Below are 18,458 nucleotides of genomic sequence, written 5' to 3'. Positions count from 1 at the left end.
CATGCAGGCACACTTTCTGTCTCTGGGAGGGGACTACTTTAGGGAAGGAAGGAGTGGAGTGGCCAGAAAGGGTGGTTCTGATGGCACTCACTCAAAAATTTATATGTGCCCATGGGTTTAAAAAGGTTTACCTAAGATGCCACAACATTCTGTCTTCCAGAATTAAGTACTTACCTCGGGTTAAGTACTTAATTCGTTCCGGAGGTCCGTACTTAACCTGAAACTGTTCTTAACCTGAAGCACCACTTTAGTTAATGGGGGCCTCCCACTGCTGCTGCGCCGCCGGAGCACGATTTCTGTTCTCATCCTGAAGCAAAGTTCTTAACCTGAAGCACTATTTTTGGGTTAGTAGAGTATGTAACCTGAAGCGTATGTAACCTGAAGCGTATGTAACCCGAGGTACCACTGTAACTGTACATCACAGGTCTGATTTTCATCTTAAATTGGAGGGTAATGCTCAAGACACAGTTTTCACTAGAAAATCATTTTGGATTGTATTCCGATTCTAATTTTTTTTGAAGGGCATAATATTTTCTGATGGATGCATGTGTCGTGGATACCACTGATCCATTTTTATTCTGCGGAAAGGAAGTTCCCAACCATTTAGAATTTGTTTTGGGGGGACGACGACCTATTAGAATCATTATAAGCTATTATAGCACCATCAGTGTACATGGCACTTTCGAGAAAAACATCACTGCCATCCCCACAAAAACCAGCTCTGATGAGCTAACAAATATCAACTGTAGGAAAGAAAACATAGAAGGAAATGAGAGATTAAGGCTGGTCTCTAAGGGGACAAGCCATAGCCTTCATAGAGGAGGAAGGGTTTTGTTGTGAAGGCAATTGAAGGAAGAGAGAAAAATTGCTCCAAGTAAGTGTTCTGGAAGAGAGCACTGGGAAAAGGAAGGGATAGCATGCAGCAGGCTTGAGGACAATAAAGAGTAGTAGAACTGGAACACGGTGGGCAGTCATGGAAAAAGTAATCTTCCACTAGTGAATTGATGTTGCTGTCACGTCATCACTTGGCTGATCTCGCCATGGTTTTGTACAAATTCTACTCACTTTGTATTCTTGTACAGTTCCTTCTCCATTCCAAGGAAAGCTGCCCCTTCATATTATCAAGAGAAGGAAAAGCAGTGTCTTGACTAATCATCTAAAATTAACTACATAGTACGGAGCTGTCTCTTTAATGTAGCAAACGAAGGCATAATGAGATCTGCTGTTGGAACTAGACAAATTTCAAACTGGAACAGGCCACACATTATTCATGGTGAGGGCTATTAGTCATTCGAGCAACGTATCTTGGGACCTGATGATGGTTGAGAAATGAGTAATCAATGGATCTTAGGCCTAATTCTCAATGAGGTAGTAAACCTGTATCTATGCTGCGCAACTTCCGTTTGCAGGTGGCGGCTGGCAGGAATGAATGCTCTTCCATGCAAAATAATTCCCCACATATGTCAACTAGAATGCCAAAGGCCAGGATTCCCATCTAACCTTTCTTTTGGCATGCAAGCTTTTTCTGTGTAGGTTTTTATTTTTATTTTGTATGGAGAAGCATTGAACTTGCAGGTAGTACAATCTGAGGGTAGTGCAGCCAAAAGATTGCTCGGTGAGAACTAGGCGACATTTTAAAAGCTTTATTCTGGATTATCTAGAAATGATGGGACTCCGTTGATGAGAACAGAAAGTGTCGTGGATGAATTGGCTCATAGGGACACAGGACATTTTCTGCAGAGCATATTAGGGCCATTTGACTTCAGGAGCATATGTTTGTGCCACTCCCTTCACTCCAGCAAATATTTTTTTTTGGGGGGGGTGTAAAAATTTATACCCTGCCCTTCAGTTCTAATTAACATTTCCAGGAGAGCTTACAACAAGCAATGCAAAATTTCCAAGAATATAATGCAGCAGATGAGTTAGTTTTAGATGGTTAATAAAAACACTGCTTTTCCTTCTCTTGATTATCTGAAGGGACATAATCAAATCAATAACTTTAACAAGGGTTAAAAGGAAATCTTGTCCCAGTTCAGTCATTCCCCCTACCACCACCTCTGCCAATAATCTGGGGTACCATGTAAATGACAGTGATGTTGTGGCATTTAGTGTTCTTGTCAGAGAAGCATTAGGGTTGCAGCTTCTTTTTTGCCCTGATCAGTGGGTGCCACGCTGTAACCGTGACTCATGCTTTCCTTTCTGGCTCAGGACATGTGGTCAGGGCCTGCAGAGCACACGCTGCAGAAGGCACTCTATTTGTAGAAAATATAATGTACAAGGAGCTGAAAGCATGCATGCAAAGACAATTAACATTTTAGTTTACCTGTTTAAAAACACGATGACACTATGGCTGAGAACAGGCATGCAACAGAATGAAGTAGTGTAGCCTTGAGCTGATAGAATCGACTGCAGGTCAGGAGTGCCATTTTTTAATGCTCTCATGTAAACAATATTATTATTATTTTAAAAAACATTCCTTCAAATAGAAAATCAACACATCAGGGAGTTTACATACTGATTTTCTCCCCGCTGTGCTAGTTACCTGCTTGCAGAAAGTTATTTTTACTTGTATTTGTACTTAGAGAAGCATCTAAATAATCCCTCGCCTGCAGTTTGAAACCCTCTTTTCCACTTCCAAATTCTGCTGCCTTCTTCTGCGGCATCTGCCTCTAGTCTTAGATGCCATGCTGTATCTTGAGAGCAGGCTAACCTTCCAATGGATGCTCACAACCTGATTTTGCATGTTCACAATTCCATTCCATCCTGATATCTCCTGAGAGTGCATTTCAGGTTGTTTCGCTCTACCACACCTGATCCAGTTTCTCTACACTTCAAGCTCTTCTTGCCTTTATTTTTGAGAAAAGCGTGCTCATGGAGTAATGTATTTTTGTTTGCAGCTGGTGATGTTTGTGTGGATATTAGGAATATAGGAAGCTGGTTTTTTTTATCAAGTCAGCCTCTTTGGTCCACCTGTATTGTTTACAATGACTGGCTGTCCAGGTTTTTGGACATAGTCTTGTCCCATCTCTACCTGGATGTGCTGGGAACTGAATCAAAGCTGCATTCTCTGTCACTGAGCTACAGACTCCCCCTAAAAGATTCTACAGGCTGCCAAGTTTACTGAGAGTTAGGCAGGTGGCCAATTAATAACAATAATATAATGGTAGTGTTGGAATACTACAATGCTACCTGCAATAAATGGGACGCAGGTGGCGCTGTGGGTAAAACCTCAGCGCCTAGGACTTGCCGATCGCATGGTCGGCGGTTTGAATCCCCACGGTGGGGTGCGCTCCCGTCGTTCGGTCCCAGCGCCTGCCAACCTAACAGTTCGAAAGCACCCCCGGGTGCAAGTAGATAAATAGGGACTGCTTACCAGCGGGAAGGTAAACGGCATTCCGTGTGCTGTGCTGGCTCGCCAGATGCAGCTTGTCACGCTGGCCACGTGACCCGGAAATGTCTGCGGACAGCGCTGGCTCCCGCCCTATAGAGTGAGATGAGCGCACAACCCTAGAGTCTGTCAAGACTGGCCCGTACGGGCAGGGGTACCTTTACCTTTATCTTTTACCTGCAATAAAGGAATATCTTCTTTCTTTGGCGATCACTTGTAGCCAAGTAAGATTGTCTTCCATAAACACGGTTTTAACAACGAGTCCATAAGTGATTGTGGAGGCTGATACTGGATCCACACATCCTTTCACAGTGAGGACATTGGTTTCTGGGCGGGAGTTGATCACGGTGTAGATTTGCCAAGTGTGCCTTCCTCTTAGCACGTTTCTCCCTTGCGTCCTGAGTTAGAGTGTCTTTAAAGCCCATGACACCTTTGGTAAAGGCTGTTCTCCAACTGGAGCACTTGCAGGCCAGTGTTTCCCAGTTGTCAATGTTTATCCTACATTTTTTTTAGATTTCCCTTGAGACAGTCTTTAAACCTCTTTTGTTGACCACCAGCATTACGCTTTCCATTTTAAAGTTCGGAATAGAGTAGTTCCTTTGGAAGACGATCCCACTCGCTGGATCATCACCTTGTCGTGGTGAGTGGGCTTGCATGTTCTTCTGACCCTTGTGAGCAAAAGGAATATGCAAGGAATATGCAACTGCCCCATACAGGGATCGAACCTGCAACTTTGGGGTTATCAGCACCAGACTCTAACCAACTGGTGCTGCGATGCATTCTAGTCCCTGCGCACAAAGTAGTATATAGTAGTGGGGTGACAGAGGCACAACTTGGACAAGGATAGGCAGTAGGTGTGCAATATTGGCAGTTATAAATGCAACGTCTTATTATTTTTTTGGAATAATTAATCCCTTCTCCCCGTGGCACACCCCCACCCCCACCCCGCAAGGTGGTAGATGAATCAGCTAGACATGAAAGCAGGAGCCCAGGCAGAGTGGTAGCTTTGAAGTTCAAGTTGGACCTTTGCCTACAGTATAGTAAATTGTGGTGGCAGGGGAGGAGGAAACTGGAAGCATGACTCTCACCTTGCCAAATTTTGCCAAAGTCTGAGGATAATACCTCACAGGGAGGAAAGCACATAACTGGAGGACTACACTAGGTGCACAGCTGATTATTTCTAGCACTAGGAAAGGTCCGTGGTGCTTAGGTATAGTTTACTTAAATGTTTCTCTTAACTAAAATTGTCTCTGGGGTCATTTCCACATTTGTGTCTGGTCCAGTTTTGTACACTGTCCCCATGGTGTCTGCATCGAAGGGCTATTTCCCCATTTAATCCACAGAACATTCAGTAATTGGGGAAACCCCACAGAAATAGGGGGGGGGGAAGGGTGTCATTTTGATGAGGGACAGTGTTATATGGATGCTGCAAACACACACAAAAACGTTTCATGCATGAGCCGCACCCGAGCGCTCAATAAACTGCCAGGTTGAAGCCCACTCCCCCTGGTTATTTAGCAAGTTATGATGCAGAATGCACACTTTTCGAGTTTTTAATTTTCTTCTATACACAACTAGAAGCCTCCTTTAAGGGTGGGAAATGACTTATACAAAATCCGAAAGACTGTACACTTTTGTGGCGTGTGCTTTAATGAAATGGAAAGGCATGTCACAGGCATACTACCCCTCCTCGTCCCCACCAATTGAGGCATGCCTCAGCCTTGGGGCCTTGTCGCAGCTGTTAATCCAGCTTGTGATATGCATTTCACTTCTGCAAAGAGACATGCCAGGAAATACTGCAGCTCTAATTGCACAGTGTTAGAGTGCATGGAACATATTATATTTATTGGGTTATAGTTCTTCCTTGATATTAATAGTCAAAAACAGGGCTGACAAATGGAGGCAAGCGCTGAGATAATAAAACCTCTTACTAGTATTGACGCCATCCTGCTGACTGCCACAGTGCTTTTCCAGGAACACGTAACAGCTCAATTCAGCTAGCCCCAGAATTCATCACTTGTTGAGGAATAATAATAATAAAAATAATAATAATAGGATACTGTAGAAAACATGATTGTGCTTATTGTCTTTTATTCAAGCTAGAGCCTTGTCTCTCATGTGTAGGGTTGTTGTTGTTGTTGTTTAGTCGTATAGTTGTCTCAGACTCTTTGTGACCCCATGGACCAGAGCACGCCAGGCACTCCTGTCTTCCATTGCCTCCTGCAGTTTGGTCAAACTCATGTTGGTAGCTTCGAGAACACTGTCCAACCATCTCGTGCTCTGTTGTCCCCTTCTCCTTGTGCCCTCCATCTTTCCCAACATATCAGGGTCTTTTCCAGGGAGTCTTCTCTTCTCATGAGGTGGCCAAAGTATTGGAGCCTCAGCTTCAGGATCTGCCCTTCCAGTGAGCACTCAGGGCTGATTTCCTTCAGAATGGATAGGTTGGATCTTCTTGCACTCCATGGGACTCTGAAGAGTTTCCTCCAGCACCAAATGTGTAGGGTTAATGTGGCTTTAAAATGTAAAATGAAAAAGATTCACTAAATCACAGGGCAGGTACTTAGCTAATTGATATAGTTAATGTGATAAAATCGTTGAGAAGGTGAATCAATTAAATGGTCAGGTATTCCAAGGGGGGGGGGGAATGGCTCTCACAGGTAGTCCCAGATGCACCAGAATCACCAACCAACCCAAGGACATAGTGTTGCTCTCCTCTGTCATGAGTCCCGTGGCAATGCCTTTGAGAAAGTGGTCGGCTGTGGAAGTGGAATGGGAGGAGATGGAGGAGAGTTGGAACTGAACGACTTATGTATGGGTTATTATTGCAGGGCCATTGTGTTTTCCCTGGTCTGAGTTTACCCACCACCCAACATTTCCATATCACCCCATGTTTTCTTACCCTTCACCCATTTCCCACTCAGTTACCGTTTCATAGGCTATTTGCACTCCCTGCTATACTCATGAGGTTTTCTTTTTTAAATGGTCATAGATTCATGGACTGCCCAAAACAAGTCTTTTGTTGTCTTCATTTCCTCATCTGTGTCTGGCGATAATATAGTGACCTAGTTCTCAGGAGCTTTAGCAGGAGAAACAAGGCTGTTGTTTTTTTAAAAGGAGATGGCCAACTTGGTTTGGGAATGGATTTATTTTTTTTACAGATTTTTTACCGTTTAGATTTTTCTCTTTTCTTGCTGTGAGGAAGCAGGATAGGGAATTGAGGTACAGGGATGGAAGAGCAAATGATATGGTAAGGTCCTGTTAGACTTGCATCAGGAAGGACTGGATTCCAGTATGAATTTTGCTCATCGTTTGGCCTTGGGCAAATCTCTTGCCTTGGTTCCCCATGGGTAGATGAAGATAATAGTTGCCTTGGTAGATCAGGCTATGACAGTATTTTGTTTTTGACAGTGGCTACTCAGATGCCTCCTACAAGGAAGGCACAATGGTGGAGGCTGAAATATTAGAAACAGGCAGATCTTTCATTTATATGCTATGGCTAATGGCAGTGGATAAACATACCCTCCATAAATTTGTCTAACAATTTTTCAGCAGCTGCCTACATTTACAAAAAAATCTACAATCACATTTTGTAGTCATGAATTACGTGTAAATTATGAGCTGCATGAAGTAATAGCTCTTTTTGTCAGACCTAAAGTTCTCAGTCCCACCTTCATTGGGTATTTTGGGTAGTATAAGTCAGGGAGAACATTTTCATTCACAATATTCATGCCCCTTGTTTTCCTCTGGAAGCTGGAAAACTTCACTAGGGAAAATGCTCCCACTCCGTGATTATTTTTGTTGACCTTTTCCATATTTATTGCAGCCATTTTGAGATTGGAATAATCTAGTGATGGAGTGTTTTGAGGCTAAAACCGTTGAAGATTTGGAGGCAAATTGTTAAACATAATTTCATGTCACACCTTTATCTTTTCATTGCTGTATCTCATTTTCTTACTTGTTTATTTTAGTAAGCAGTGTTTAGTATTTGTACAGAACAGCAGCCTATAAAAGTTAAAAGAGAAAGCACACAAACAGAGAGGTCAGCTCAGGAGGTTTCTGCTGACAGGGACAACCTTCCTGTTCTTTTGATGCATTTTATGTGATGTATATATTATTCAGAGCCCTCTAATATGTGGTCAATATCAGTCTCTGATTGGTGATTGGTATCGTTACTCCTGTCTGTAAAATCAGCCCAGTATTGATTGATTGATTTCAACTTACTCACTGCCCTATACCTGGAGGTCTCAGGGTGGTTCACAACAAGACCACAACATATAAAATCACACCAAAAGCAGTAACCCAGTAACTCCCCCCGCTCAAGCCACATTCTAAAAGGGTGTTGGATGTCAATAAGATCAACCAAAAGGTAAAGGTAAAGGGATCCCTGACCATTAGGTCCAGTCGTGGCCGACTCTGGGGTTGCGGCGCTCATCTCGCTTTATTGGCCAAGGGAGCCGGCGTACAGCTTCCGGGTCATGTGGCCAGCATGACTAAGCTGCTTCTGGCGAACCAGAGCAGCGCACGGAAACGCCATTTACCTTCCCGCTGGAGCGGTACCTATTTATCTACTTGCACTTTGACGTGCTTTTGAACTGCTAGGTTGGCAGGAGCAGGGACCGAGCAACGGGAGCTCACCAAAGGCCTGGTTACAAAGGAACGCTTTTGCCTGGCGCCTAAAGGTGTATAATGAAGGCGCCAGGCGAACTTCCCTGGGGAGAGCATTCCATAGATGGGGAGCCACTGCAGAGAAGGCCCGTTTCTTGTGTTGCCACCCTCCGGACCTCTCAAGGAGGAGGCACACGAAGAAGGGCCTCAGATGATGAACACATCATCTGGGGAGAGGCGGTCCTTGAGATATTGCGGTCCATTATAATAAGGCTTGCACTTATTGTTGCTGTTGTTTATTGTGAATACAAGGGAGCAGTTTGCAGAGGAGAATTGGTGGGTGCAGGAATGGGTCAGCAGCCCATTCAGGCTCACTGGTTACCCTCTGCATTGGAGACATGGAGGCAAGGGAATTCCACCCTTGCTTCATAATTTATAGTTCCACCCTTACTGACATTGTTGGGAGCTCATACAGAGATGAATACTCAGACAAATGACTGCATTCTCCTTTGTGGCTGCACGGTTTTATAAAGAGAGGAGAGTTTTCATTTGCTTAAAAAGAAGATAATGGGTGGGTGTGGACATTGTACAACTATATCAGTTCATCTGTGTTGGAGGAAATCACAGATATGCCACTAACTCTCTTGAAACCTATATATAAAAAAATCTTCATAGATTTAAAATTGACAGAGAGAAATAATGTTTCATTCAGCGCGCAAGTCACCACATTTTTCGTTATTTTGCAAAAGATAGTAGCATAAATGGATTCAGAAGAGGATCGTATTAAATTAACGAAGCACAGGTCCATCAATACTGATCAGCTGAGATGCATTAACTGTTAACACGGGGATGCATCTCTGTTCTGAAGGTGTCTCCACTCGCCAGTTCTCTTATTTTCTGGAAACTGAGAGCAAACTACGGGAGGCGCATTGACTTGTAATTGTTTAATGGCTTCTTGAGTGTTGCCAGCCTGACTCCCAGGCTCATGCTGAGAAGCAGCCCTGAGAAAGTGGCTCATCATGGAATTAAGCGTAAGATTGCAGCTTTTCATGCCCCTGCATGATGACCCATATCTGCGCAATTGCAAAACTACAAAGACACAGGAGCTTTGACTTACGTCGCGGTTACCCTGTGTAAGGTCCTTTTCTGAGGAATACTAGGAGAGTAAAAAAGAAGAGCAAGTTGTTGTTTTTTTAATCCCTCCACCGATCTCTTTTGCGGACCATTGCCCTGGTCCTATCAGCCGCCGCCAGTGTGGTAGAGTGAGAGTGGGAAATATTTGGCATTGTTCACTTAATTAAATACATTTTGATTAGTCATCACTATTAAGAGCACACAGAGTTCCTATTAGTGTTCTTTAGACATAGGCGACATTTTTCCCCGTGGTTCGTTTGGAATATGACAATGAAATGTGATCTAATTTGAACAGTAATTGTTTGCGTTAGATGTTGTACCAGTACGAATTATCTTTTGTGAATAAGAGTACAAAGTGGGGCAGAATCTCTGAGAGCATCTTACGACCTTGGTTCTCTCTAGAACTGAATGTTGTCAGATTTCTGCTGCATAATAAAAAGCATTATAAATGCTTGTTGTACACCCAGTGCCAGGGATGGAAATTTATCTCTTTCCCCATCTCCCCTTTTTTGCACATTGAGATAAGTAGACCAGAGGAAACATCTCATTAGCTACATCAATTCTGCTCCATTATAGAAATACTTTGCATTAAAAACCTGACAGTACCAAATTATCGAAGGCTTTTCACCAAAGCCAGACTAAACGTCTTTCCTTCTGCAGTGTTGGATGGCAGGTTGAGAGGAGTTCCCTACCAGGACAGACTTTGCTCATGTGCTCAAGACATCGATTCCATAAAACATATTTTGTTGCACTGTGCAAAATATGAGCAAGCCAGGGTTGAACTGATACTACCCTTGCTGGTACCTTTCCCGGGAAAATCAGAGGCTCACTCTGTCAGGTTCCTATTGGAAGACTGGACAAATGCTAGAACATTAGCAGTGGCCAAGTTTTTATCGGTGGTTGCAAGAACCAGTGATCCCTATATTCTGAACGAAATGCTTGTTTAACCTGGAGGTAGGCGTTATGAATTGTGTATTGCTTTGTAACGATTTGTTGGGTCTCTAGACTGAAATAAAGGTTGTTGATGATGAAATACTTTGCACCAGGGCTTTTTTTCCAGCCGGAACTCACCAAAACTCAGTTCTGGCACCTCTCAGGTGGGCGCCATCGCCATTCTAAGAGAACAAGGGAGGTGTTCATTCTGAGTTCTGGAACCTCTTTTTTCTAGAAAAATAGCACTGCTTTGCACACAGCTAAAGAACTGTGGCCTATCTGGACTGGCACAGAGGAAAAAAGGAAGTAAAAATGGGAAGATAAATAAAGTGATACCCATATTAACTTTCCATCACTCTAAGAGGCACGGTATTCCTCTAGTTCCAGTCCTGGTTGCTCTTGCTATTAAGGTGGGATGCATTTTATAAACAAATAAATACATTTCCTGGTGTTTGTGGATGTGGGCTTTTGCTCTGGCATACAGTACTGTCATTGTCACACTGCAGAAAGCAAAAGTTATTTCTATATTATTAACAGACATGAGAAAATGTATATCTAAAGCTACTTCAGGAAATAATAATGAGAAATTTCTAGGATGTTGTCTTTCAGAAGTTGTTGTGATTGCTTTTACGTTTGCTGAGGACCTTATGTAAGACTCACCCATTCCCCTCCCCGCTATACCCCAGACTGGCGTAGCACAGTGGCTAAAAAACAGAGCTACAAATCAGGAAGTCCCTGAATCTTGCATCTGACATGATTTTACTATGTAGCCTTACGCAAGCCACTCTTTCCGACTACCCTCTGCCCCTCCCCACCTGATGAACCAGTGTGGTGCAGTGGTTAGAGCATGGGTAGGCAAACTAAGGCCCGGGGGCCAGATCTGGCCCAATCGCCTTCTAAATCCAGCCTGCGGACAGTCCAGTAATCAGCGTGTTTTTACACGAGTAGAATGTGTCCTTTTATTTAAAATGCATCTCTGGATTATTTGGGGGGCATAGGAATTTGTTCATTCCTCCCCCCCAAAAAAATATAGTCTGGCTCCCCACAAGGTCTGAGGGACAGTGGACCGGCTCCGTGATGAAAACGTTTGCTGACCCCTGGGTTAGAGTCTTGGACTAAGACCTGGGAGATCAGAGGTCAGATCCCCACTTGATTTACCTTGGAACCTGTGTCTGCACTAAATCAAGTGACAAGGCTATGTATGTATGTATGTATGTATGTATGTATGTTGCGGGTGGCGCTGTGGTCTAAACCACTGAGCCTAGGGCTTGCCGATCGGAAGGTCGGCGGTTTGAATCCCCGCGACGGGGTGAGCTCCCATTGCTTGGTCCCTGCTCCTGCCAACCTAGCAGTTCTAAAGCACACCAAAGTGCAAGTAGCTAAATAGGTATGGCTCCAGCGGGAAGGTAAGTGGCGTTTCCGTGTGCTGCTCTGGTTTTGCCAGAAGCGGCTTAGTTATGCTGCCCACATGACCTGGAAAAACTGTCTGCAGACAAAACGCTGGCTCCCTCGGCCATGAGCACCACAACCCCAGAGTCGTTCATGACTGGACTTAACTGGATTTAACCTTTTTTAGGTTACTTTATGATCTCAGTTTAGCAGCCAGTGGCTCTTTTGTTAGGAAAAGTTAACAGCTATGGTCCCACGAGAGGCTTAAGCCCTTAAGTACAACCAAACCCTAAGCACTGTCACTATACTCTGCTGCCGCTCTGGTTAGCTTTGAATCTGGAGCAGAATGCTGCTTCACTCAGGGCTGATTCAAACATTCATGTCTGTCCTTTGATGTCTGCAGCACTGGGTGATGGTTCCCTTGCACAGAAGAGCTATAGTAGAGCTAACACTTCCGACAGAACTTCAATGTCTTCCTCACATTCAGTGCTTCCCAATGGAGGCAGTTCACACATCCAGCTGCCATCCATCAAGTGTTGAACCACCAACCAAAGGATGAGAAACCCAGTAAGATAATACATGTATGGACTAGTTTCTCCCAAAATTCACATTAAGGAGGTGGCTTTCAGTAGCAATGACCCCAGACTAGAATACTTTGCATTATGAAGAATGGAAGATACAACTTTTGTAATTACTCAGTAGCTATGACTTGGATCTCAGGTGTTTTCTCTGTGTATGTAAAAGGGTGGTGCTTGGCAATGCCCCCCTGCCAATATATACCCACACCAGCAGCTGTTGGCAGGGTGGCGTTCTCTGGCTGTCCCATTTCCTTCATTACAGGGAGGGGTGAGGCAGTGGCGAGGTCAGTGTGGTGCAAACACACTGGCAGGAGTGCGTGGTTAGCTCCATTGGTGCTTTTGCACTATGCTGACTTTGCTGCTGTATCACACACACACCTACCACCCTGTAAGCAGCAGTAACAAAGGTGGCAGTCAGTCAGGTGAGCACCGCTGCCCTCCCCTGCTGGCTGCTCCTGCCTCACACCGTTCCCAAGTTTGTGTGTTTTCAGTTCTGCTTCCTGTATGTGGAGTTTGTTGACTGCTTCCTTATTTAACACAGGCACAAGCTTAATTGGCTGGAGCATGCACCAAAAGAAATCTCCACAGTTATTCACACCCAAGTACATTTCCTGTGCTTATGTCTTATATATTGGATGGGTCTGCCTATATTGAGGCTTTCAGCTTAACTATGTGCAATCTACACCTTTCTTTTCTGTGTTTCCTTGCCTGCAATGGAATTGATAAAATAATTGACTCCCTGTGTCTATATGTGACCTTTAAGTTAATTGCTTGTCAGCCCTGCAAGAATGCAACATTTATTTATATAGATAGTGCCTGCGATTTGGGTGGGGGGTGGGCGGTTGATCTATCTATCTTTGCAGTGATAGACTTGGCTTTGGGCAGCTATTCAGCATAAAAAGACCAATGGTCTTCGCCAGCAGTTGCCCCTATATCATCATTATTGCATAACTGCTCCGGCACAGCCTTGCACAAGTGTCAGGTTCATTATAAAATGGGTTCTGTAAGTGTAATTCTCTTTAGTTCATCAAGGTCTCTGATTTCCAAGTGGGTTTTTAATAAGAAAAGTCCAGATTAGATAGTTGATCTCATTGTCATTTAGAGTGAACTGTAGCTTTGTCTATTTACTTTATTTAGGGTCAAGTTATGTTCAGAAATGGAGAGAGGATGGGGACAATCAAATTTACACAGTTCCAAGGTAGGTGACAGATATTTATTTATCCATTTGCATTTATATTATTATGGTTTGTAAAGCATGCGAATATGAGATGCATTTGTCCTAATAGCCACTTTGCACTGTATAGTAGGTTGAAAGGAAATTAACTGAATATGTGGTAATAAAACGTGGCAGAACGCCCAGAAATAATGGGTTCTCCTTTTTGTCAGTGGGGCGGGGGAATGCATTGTGTGAAACTCTCTCTACTTTGAGTCTGGCCTTCTTTGCTTACAAAAATACATGGCATCCTACATGTGATCTGGCATGCAGATTGGATAAGTGTGCTGAAAATGTATTTTATAGAAATAACATGTGCTAACCTCTTGTCCCGCCTGAAAAGTGAGACATATTTAGAACTTAGAAAATGAGAACAGCTGTTCTAATAAGACAATTTCTACTGGCTTACTTTCCTTAAAGAAATAAATAAAAATAAAATTTTAAATATATTTTGAAACCTAATCATTGATGAGGAATTACAACAGTGCAGTGACTTGGGTTAGTTCCAGGCGTACAGCTTAACTCCTCCCTTGTAGAGAGGGTTTTCATGCTCCAAACTTGATCAGCCAGCTTCCTCATGTCTTCCCTATTAAGCTATATATTCCTTGAAACATTTCAAAATATTTGGATTACTGGGGGGGAAAACACTTTTTGTTACATTCTCACAACATGTTTAAAAGATCGTACTGAAGGGTTTTTTTATGATCAGATCATTAGGGCTGTCAGTTGATTACATAACCTTTAGTTGCCTGAGAACACAATCCTATGCATACACACTTCCCTCTGAAAGAAAATATCAAAGGCCAAACAAAACAAAACTTAGACCCATTGCAATTGGGCTTCAATTGGGATGTGGAACTAAGTGCTTGTCCTCACTTCTGCCTAGAAACATGAGGGGTTTTCCCCTTTCCTGCTCCTTTCTGTTTAGCGACAGATAGGAACAAATGGCAACCTGGAGAAAACCTGAATTGCTGTCTCCTCTGATTAAGCACCAAAGAATGGTTTTCCCCAGGGGGAAGCAGCAGGCAAGACGAAGTATGGATAACCCCTGAGAGTGTTTTGATGCAGGGAGTGTGGCTCTACTAGTTCTCTTGGAGTTCTCGGTGGTTTTCAGTACCATCTACCATGGTTTCCTTCTTGATTTCCTGGCTGGGTTGGGCCTTGTGGAAATTGTAGGGGATCTGGTCTTGTATGTTGGACTGTGTCCAGAAAGTGGTTCTGAGTTCTGCTGTTTGACACCAGAGGCTTGGCTTGTGGTATGCAACAGGGTTCTGTCCTGTCCCCAGTGCTGTTTAACATCCACACAATATATACTGGGAGATGGCATTCAGAGTTTTGGAGTTAAGAGCTGCCAGTATGCTGATGACGTTTGGCTCTATTGCTCCTTGTGCAAAGATAAAAGTTGATAGCCTTGAATGTTGTCGGGTGGGCTGGATGAGAGTGAATAAGATGAGAATAAATCCAGGCATGGCAGGTTTGGTGTTGTCTTGGGAACTGAGATGCAGCATGTTCTGGAAGTGGCTGCATTGCCCCGGAAATAAATGAAATAGCTTAGGTGTGTTTCTTGATCCAGGTTGTGGCAGTGGCAAGGTGTGCTTCTGCAGTTACATTTGGTGCACCAGCTATGACCTTTCCCAAGTCAATCTTCTCCATGTTACCCACAACACACTCCACACAGGGCTACCCTTGAGGAGCAACCACAAGCTTCAGTTGGTGCAAAATGCAACAGCTGGGCTGCTAACCAGTGCATGATATCAGGGTAATGCATCGCTGATACTGAAAGATCCCTATTTTTCCCTCTCTGCTCAGTTCAGAGATCTCATATGAGGAGCAGGTCTAAGAGGAGGATCAGTCAGGAAGCAAAACATCTAGTATACATATAATCTTCAGTCGGAAGCAATTGTTTTCAAATCTATTGACTGCCCCTCTTTCATGGAAATCTGCAGTTGTGCTCATGGCATCCCTGTGAATTTCTGCTGCACTTGCTGTTCCCTGGATCATGGCCAAAGGCTATGATTTAATTGAGTCCCACATCACAGTCTGCACTTCTCAGCTATCAGAAAATGGAAATACTTGCATTCACAGATCCATGTCTTTTAGAAGTGACAAAGGTATATAACTGCATGCACGCTTCATTGTTAAGTTTGTGGTTGGTTAGAGGTTACTGTATTTTACTTAGGCCTTTCTGACATCAGTAGGCTTTGCAAATTCCTTATTTTTAATGATGGCAATTTGAAAATCCTTCTTTGCTGGAATGTGAATGGCTTGGCTGGGGTGGAGGGAATTTCATACGGCAAGTGCCTGGTAGGAACAATTTTAAGTACCGTACTTGCTTCCTACCATTGTATCTCTGCTACCTATTATCTGTTTCTAGTGGGACTTTGTCACAAAGATGTGGTTGTTGCAGTTCCATTGCAATTTCACGTGTAACAAAATGTATAGTTCAGCTTTTGCTTTCTAAATGAATTTTTTTGAAAAAGCTTGTATTGTTTGAAATCTTTGGAGCTCACTTAGCTTCTTTGCTAGTATATCCACCATGTTAAAATCTGCACCAAGACGTTCTTTCCTCCCTCTTTTTACATCGCTAACAATTTCTTCCTTGAAGCTTTTTTTTTAAAGCCAGTTTTCCTTCTGGGCCTACAGCCAAGTTGATAGGGATGTATGAAAATATTGTGAATGGGCTTTGATTAGTGCTAGTTAAAACCCAAAAGATTTGGAAGAGTTTTATGTAGATTCTGCCTGGAGGAAATTGAGTACTATTTCTGTGCATGGAAAATAATTAGGTAGAAAGGATGGGTGACTGTTTCACACGTACATGAATATGCACTTGCTTTCTTTACAAGTGACTGGCAGCTCAGTATGTGAAGCCACTCCATTTAAAAACAATGCCATTGAGGTGACATGAAAGTTCGTTTTGCAATGCTAAATCAGTGATAGCAAATGCCCCCATCATTGTGAACTATCCCTTAATTGCTCCATCTTTTTCACTAGCTCTAGGTATATGTAGTTTGCAGATCAGGAAAAAAAGCATGAGTTGTTATTCAGATGATTTGGAGAAACTTGATTTTATTCCAGCTACAGTGGATGCTCGGGTTGCAAACGTGATCTGTGCGGGATGCACGTTTGCAACCCACAGCGCCACATCTGCACATGGGCAGGTTGCAATTCAGTGCTTCTTTGCATGTGCAAAGCAAGATTTAGCGCTTCTGCACATGCACGACCCCCGAAACCCGGAAGTAACCCGTTCTGGTACTTCTGGGTTTCGGCAGGTCCGTAACCCGAAAAACGCAACCTGAAGCGTCTGTAACCCGAGGTATGACTGTAATTGAAAAATTTGTACAGACATGATATATCTTGCTCTTGTTAGTTATTTTCTCCTTTTTACATCTCTCATTGCTTCCCTACAATAAATGCCTCCAAGGCACTCACTGGCTCAAATACTTATGCTGGGTTTAATTTTTTTCTTTAGCAAATTGGAAAGCAGGAGAAAAATCTGTTCATTTCCCTGAGTTCTTCCATCTTTACATATTGATCACAATCCAGCACAAAGTTAGAAATGCATAAGCTCTTTGAAATAAATTGAATTAAGTGTTCATTTGTGCTAGATTGTGGCTAATGTACTAAAGCTCACTTCAGTTTATGCCTTCACAATGTAAGCACAACATACTGCCTTTACTACATTATAATAAATATATAGGACAAAAACCAAAAGACATGTACTGCCCACTGATTTGAGTAGGGCTTTTAGCATGCTTAACTTTCTCTGCACTTTCCTTCAGACTTCATGTCTTGTGAAAACTCTTTCTGTATTGTGCTACCTGCTGAAGGCATGACTGTCATGGAACCCTCCGAGTTGCAAAGCATTCTGGAAGTTGCTATTTATTAAATTTATTAAGTTTATATACCTCCCTTCATCCAAGGATCACAGGGGGGGGGGTTACAATATAAAAACACAAAAATACATAACATAATAACAAACAAAACACACACACAGCCACACAGCTTAAGGCCACAAATTGTTTAATTAGCCATAGACCTGGGAGAAGAGGAATGCTTTTGCCTGGCTGGGGAGAACAGTCCACAAATGGGGAACCACTGCAGAAAATGCCTGTTTGTATGTTGCCACCCTCTGGGCTTCTCGTGGAGGGGGCACACAAAGACGGGCCTCAGATGATGACATCTGGGTCTATTCATATGGGGAGAGGTGGTCCTTGAGGAATTGCAGTCTATATTGAGTTATATAGAATACAGTCACAGTTGACCCTGTGGCAAACTGGGCCTCCTAGGTTTATTTTTTGAGATGTGGGAAATCATACTATGCGCCCAACATTTCCCTACAATCAGGGCTGTCTTAAGCATATGCGGTGCCGGGGTGCAAAGTTGTTGACCTTTTTTTAGGGCGGGCCGGTGAGGCGCGCATGGCAGACCTGGCCTGTCCAGCCACCTCAGTAGCAACAGAGGAGCCCGAGGCGGCAGTGGCAGCAAGCAGAGCCCAGCACAAAAACAGTCGAGCTGTGCTGGTCTGAAGGGTTAACCGTGCGGTGAGGTCTGGGTCCAGTCCGAGGTCGAGGGTGCGGTATGGAGGCTGTCTGTCAAAGCTGAAGCTGGGTCCAAGGCAGGGAGTCGGGTGAGGTCAGGAACTCGGGCAGAAGAGCAGGACAGGAGCAGGCTACCAACAATGTTGCTCCCGCAACCTGGGACTGGGGCTGGCTGGCTTTTATCTGCCCCTAGGCATAGGGCGGCCCCGCCTCTCCTGGCCTGGAGGCGAGCACTCCTCCTGTGGGAACTTAGTTCCCTCTGCCTCTCTGCCCTGAGCCTCTGCAGCTCAGGAGAGGCTGGAGGGTTACTGGATCCAGAGGCAACCTCCTCTTCCCCTGACGGGGCTGAGAGTGGGGCACCTGCAGGCAATGGTTCCTCCATCACTTCAGGAGCCAGAGCAGACTCAGCTGATGCTTGCACCTGAGGATCCAGCACAGGTGAGGACCCTTCAGGCTCAAGCCCCAGCCCTGGAGGCGGGGACTCCCGTGCAGGCTGGAATTCCTCAGGTTCAGCCTCCGAGTCCGAATGCCAGGCCATCACATGAGCCCAAGGCTCATGTGAGCAGCGTGCACTGGGCGGGCCTCTCTCAACCGGGTGGGCCTCATCAATCCCAGGCACACAGGAAGGCAGAGCCAGCCGGCTGCCTCAGTGCTTCGCTTGCCCGCAGCAGAAGAGCTGT

General features: G+C 44.1%; 1 protein-coding gene across 1 annotated transcript in view; it reads left to right on the top strand.

Moving 5' to 3' along the window:
* The window catches only part of GABBR2 (gamma-aminobutyric acid type B receptor subunit 2), a 288,773-nt gene that overhangs the window by 136,748 nt on the left and 133,567 nt on the right, over positions 1-18,458 (top strand). Inside the window, exon 8 of the mRNA XM_083519142.1 lies at positions 13,165-13,225. Within this exon, the coding sequence (XP_083375268.1) occupies positions 13,165-13,225 (61 nt within the window). The remainder of the gene's footprint in view (positions 1-13,164; positions 13,226-18,458) is intronic.

Source organism: Podarcis liolepis (assembly GCF_965112155.1).
Source record: "Podarcis liolepis genome assembly, chromosome: 8".
NCBI lineage: Eukaryota > Metazoa > Chordata > Lepidosauria > Squamata > Lacertidae > Podarcis > Podarcis liolepis.
The sequence above is the reverse complement of the archived record's forward strand: the minus strand, read 5'-3'. Positions and strand labels throughout refer to the sequence as shown.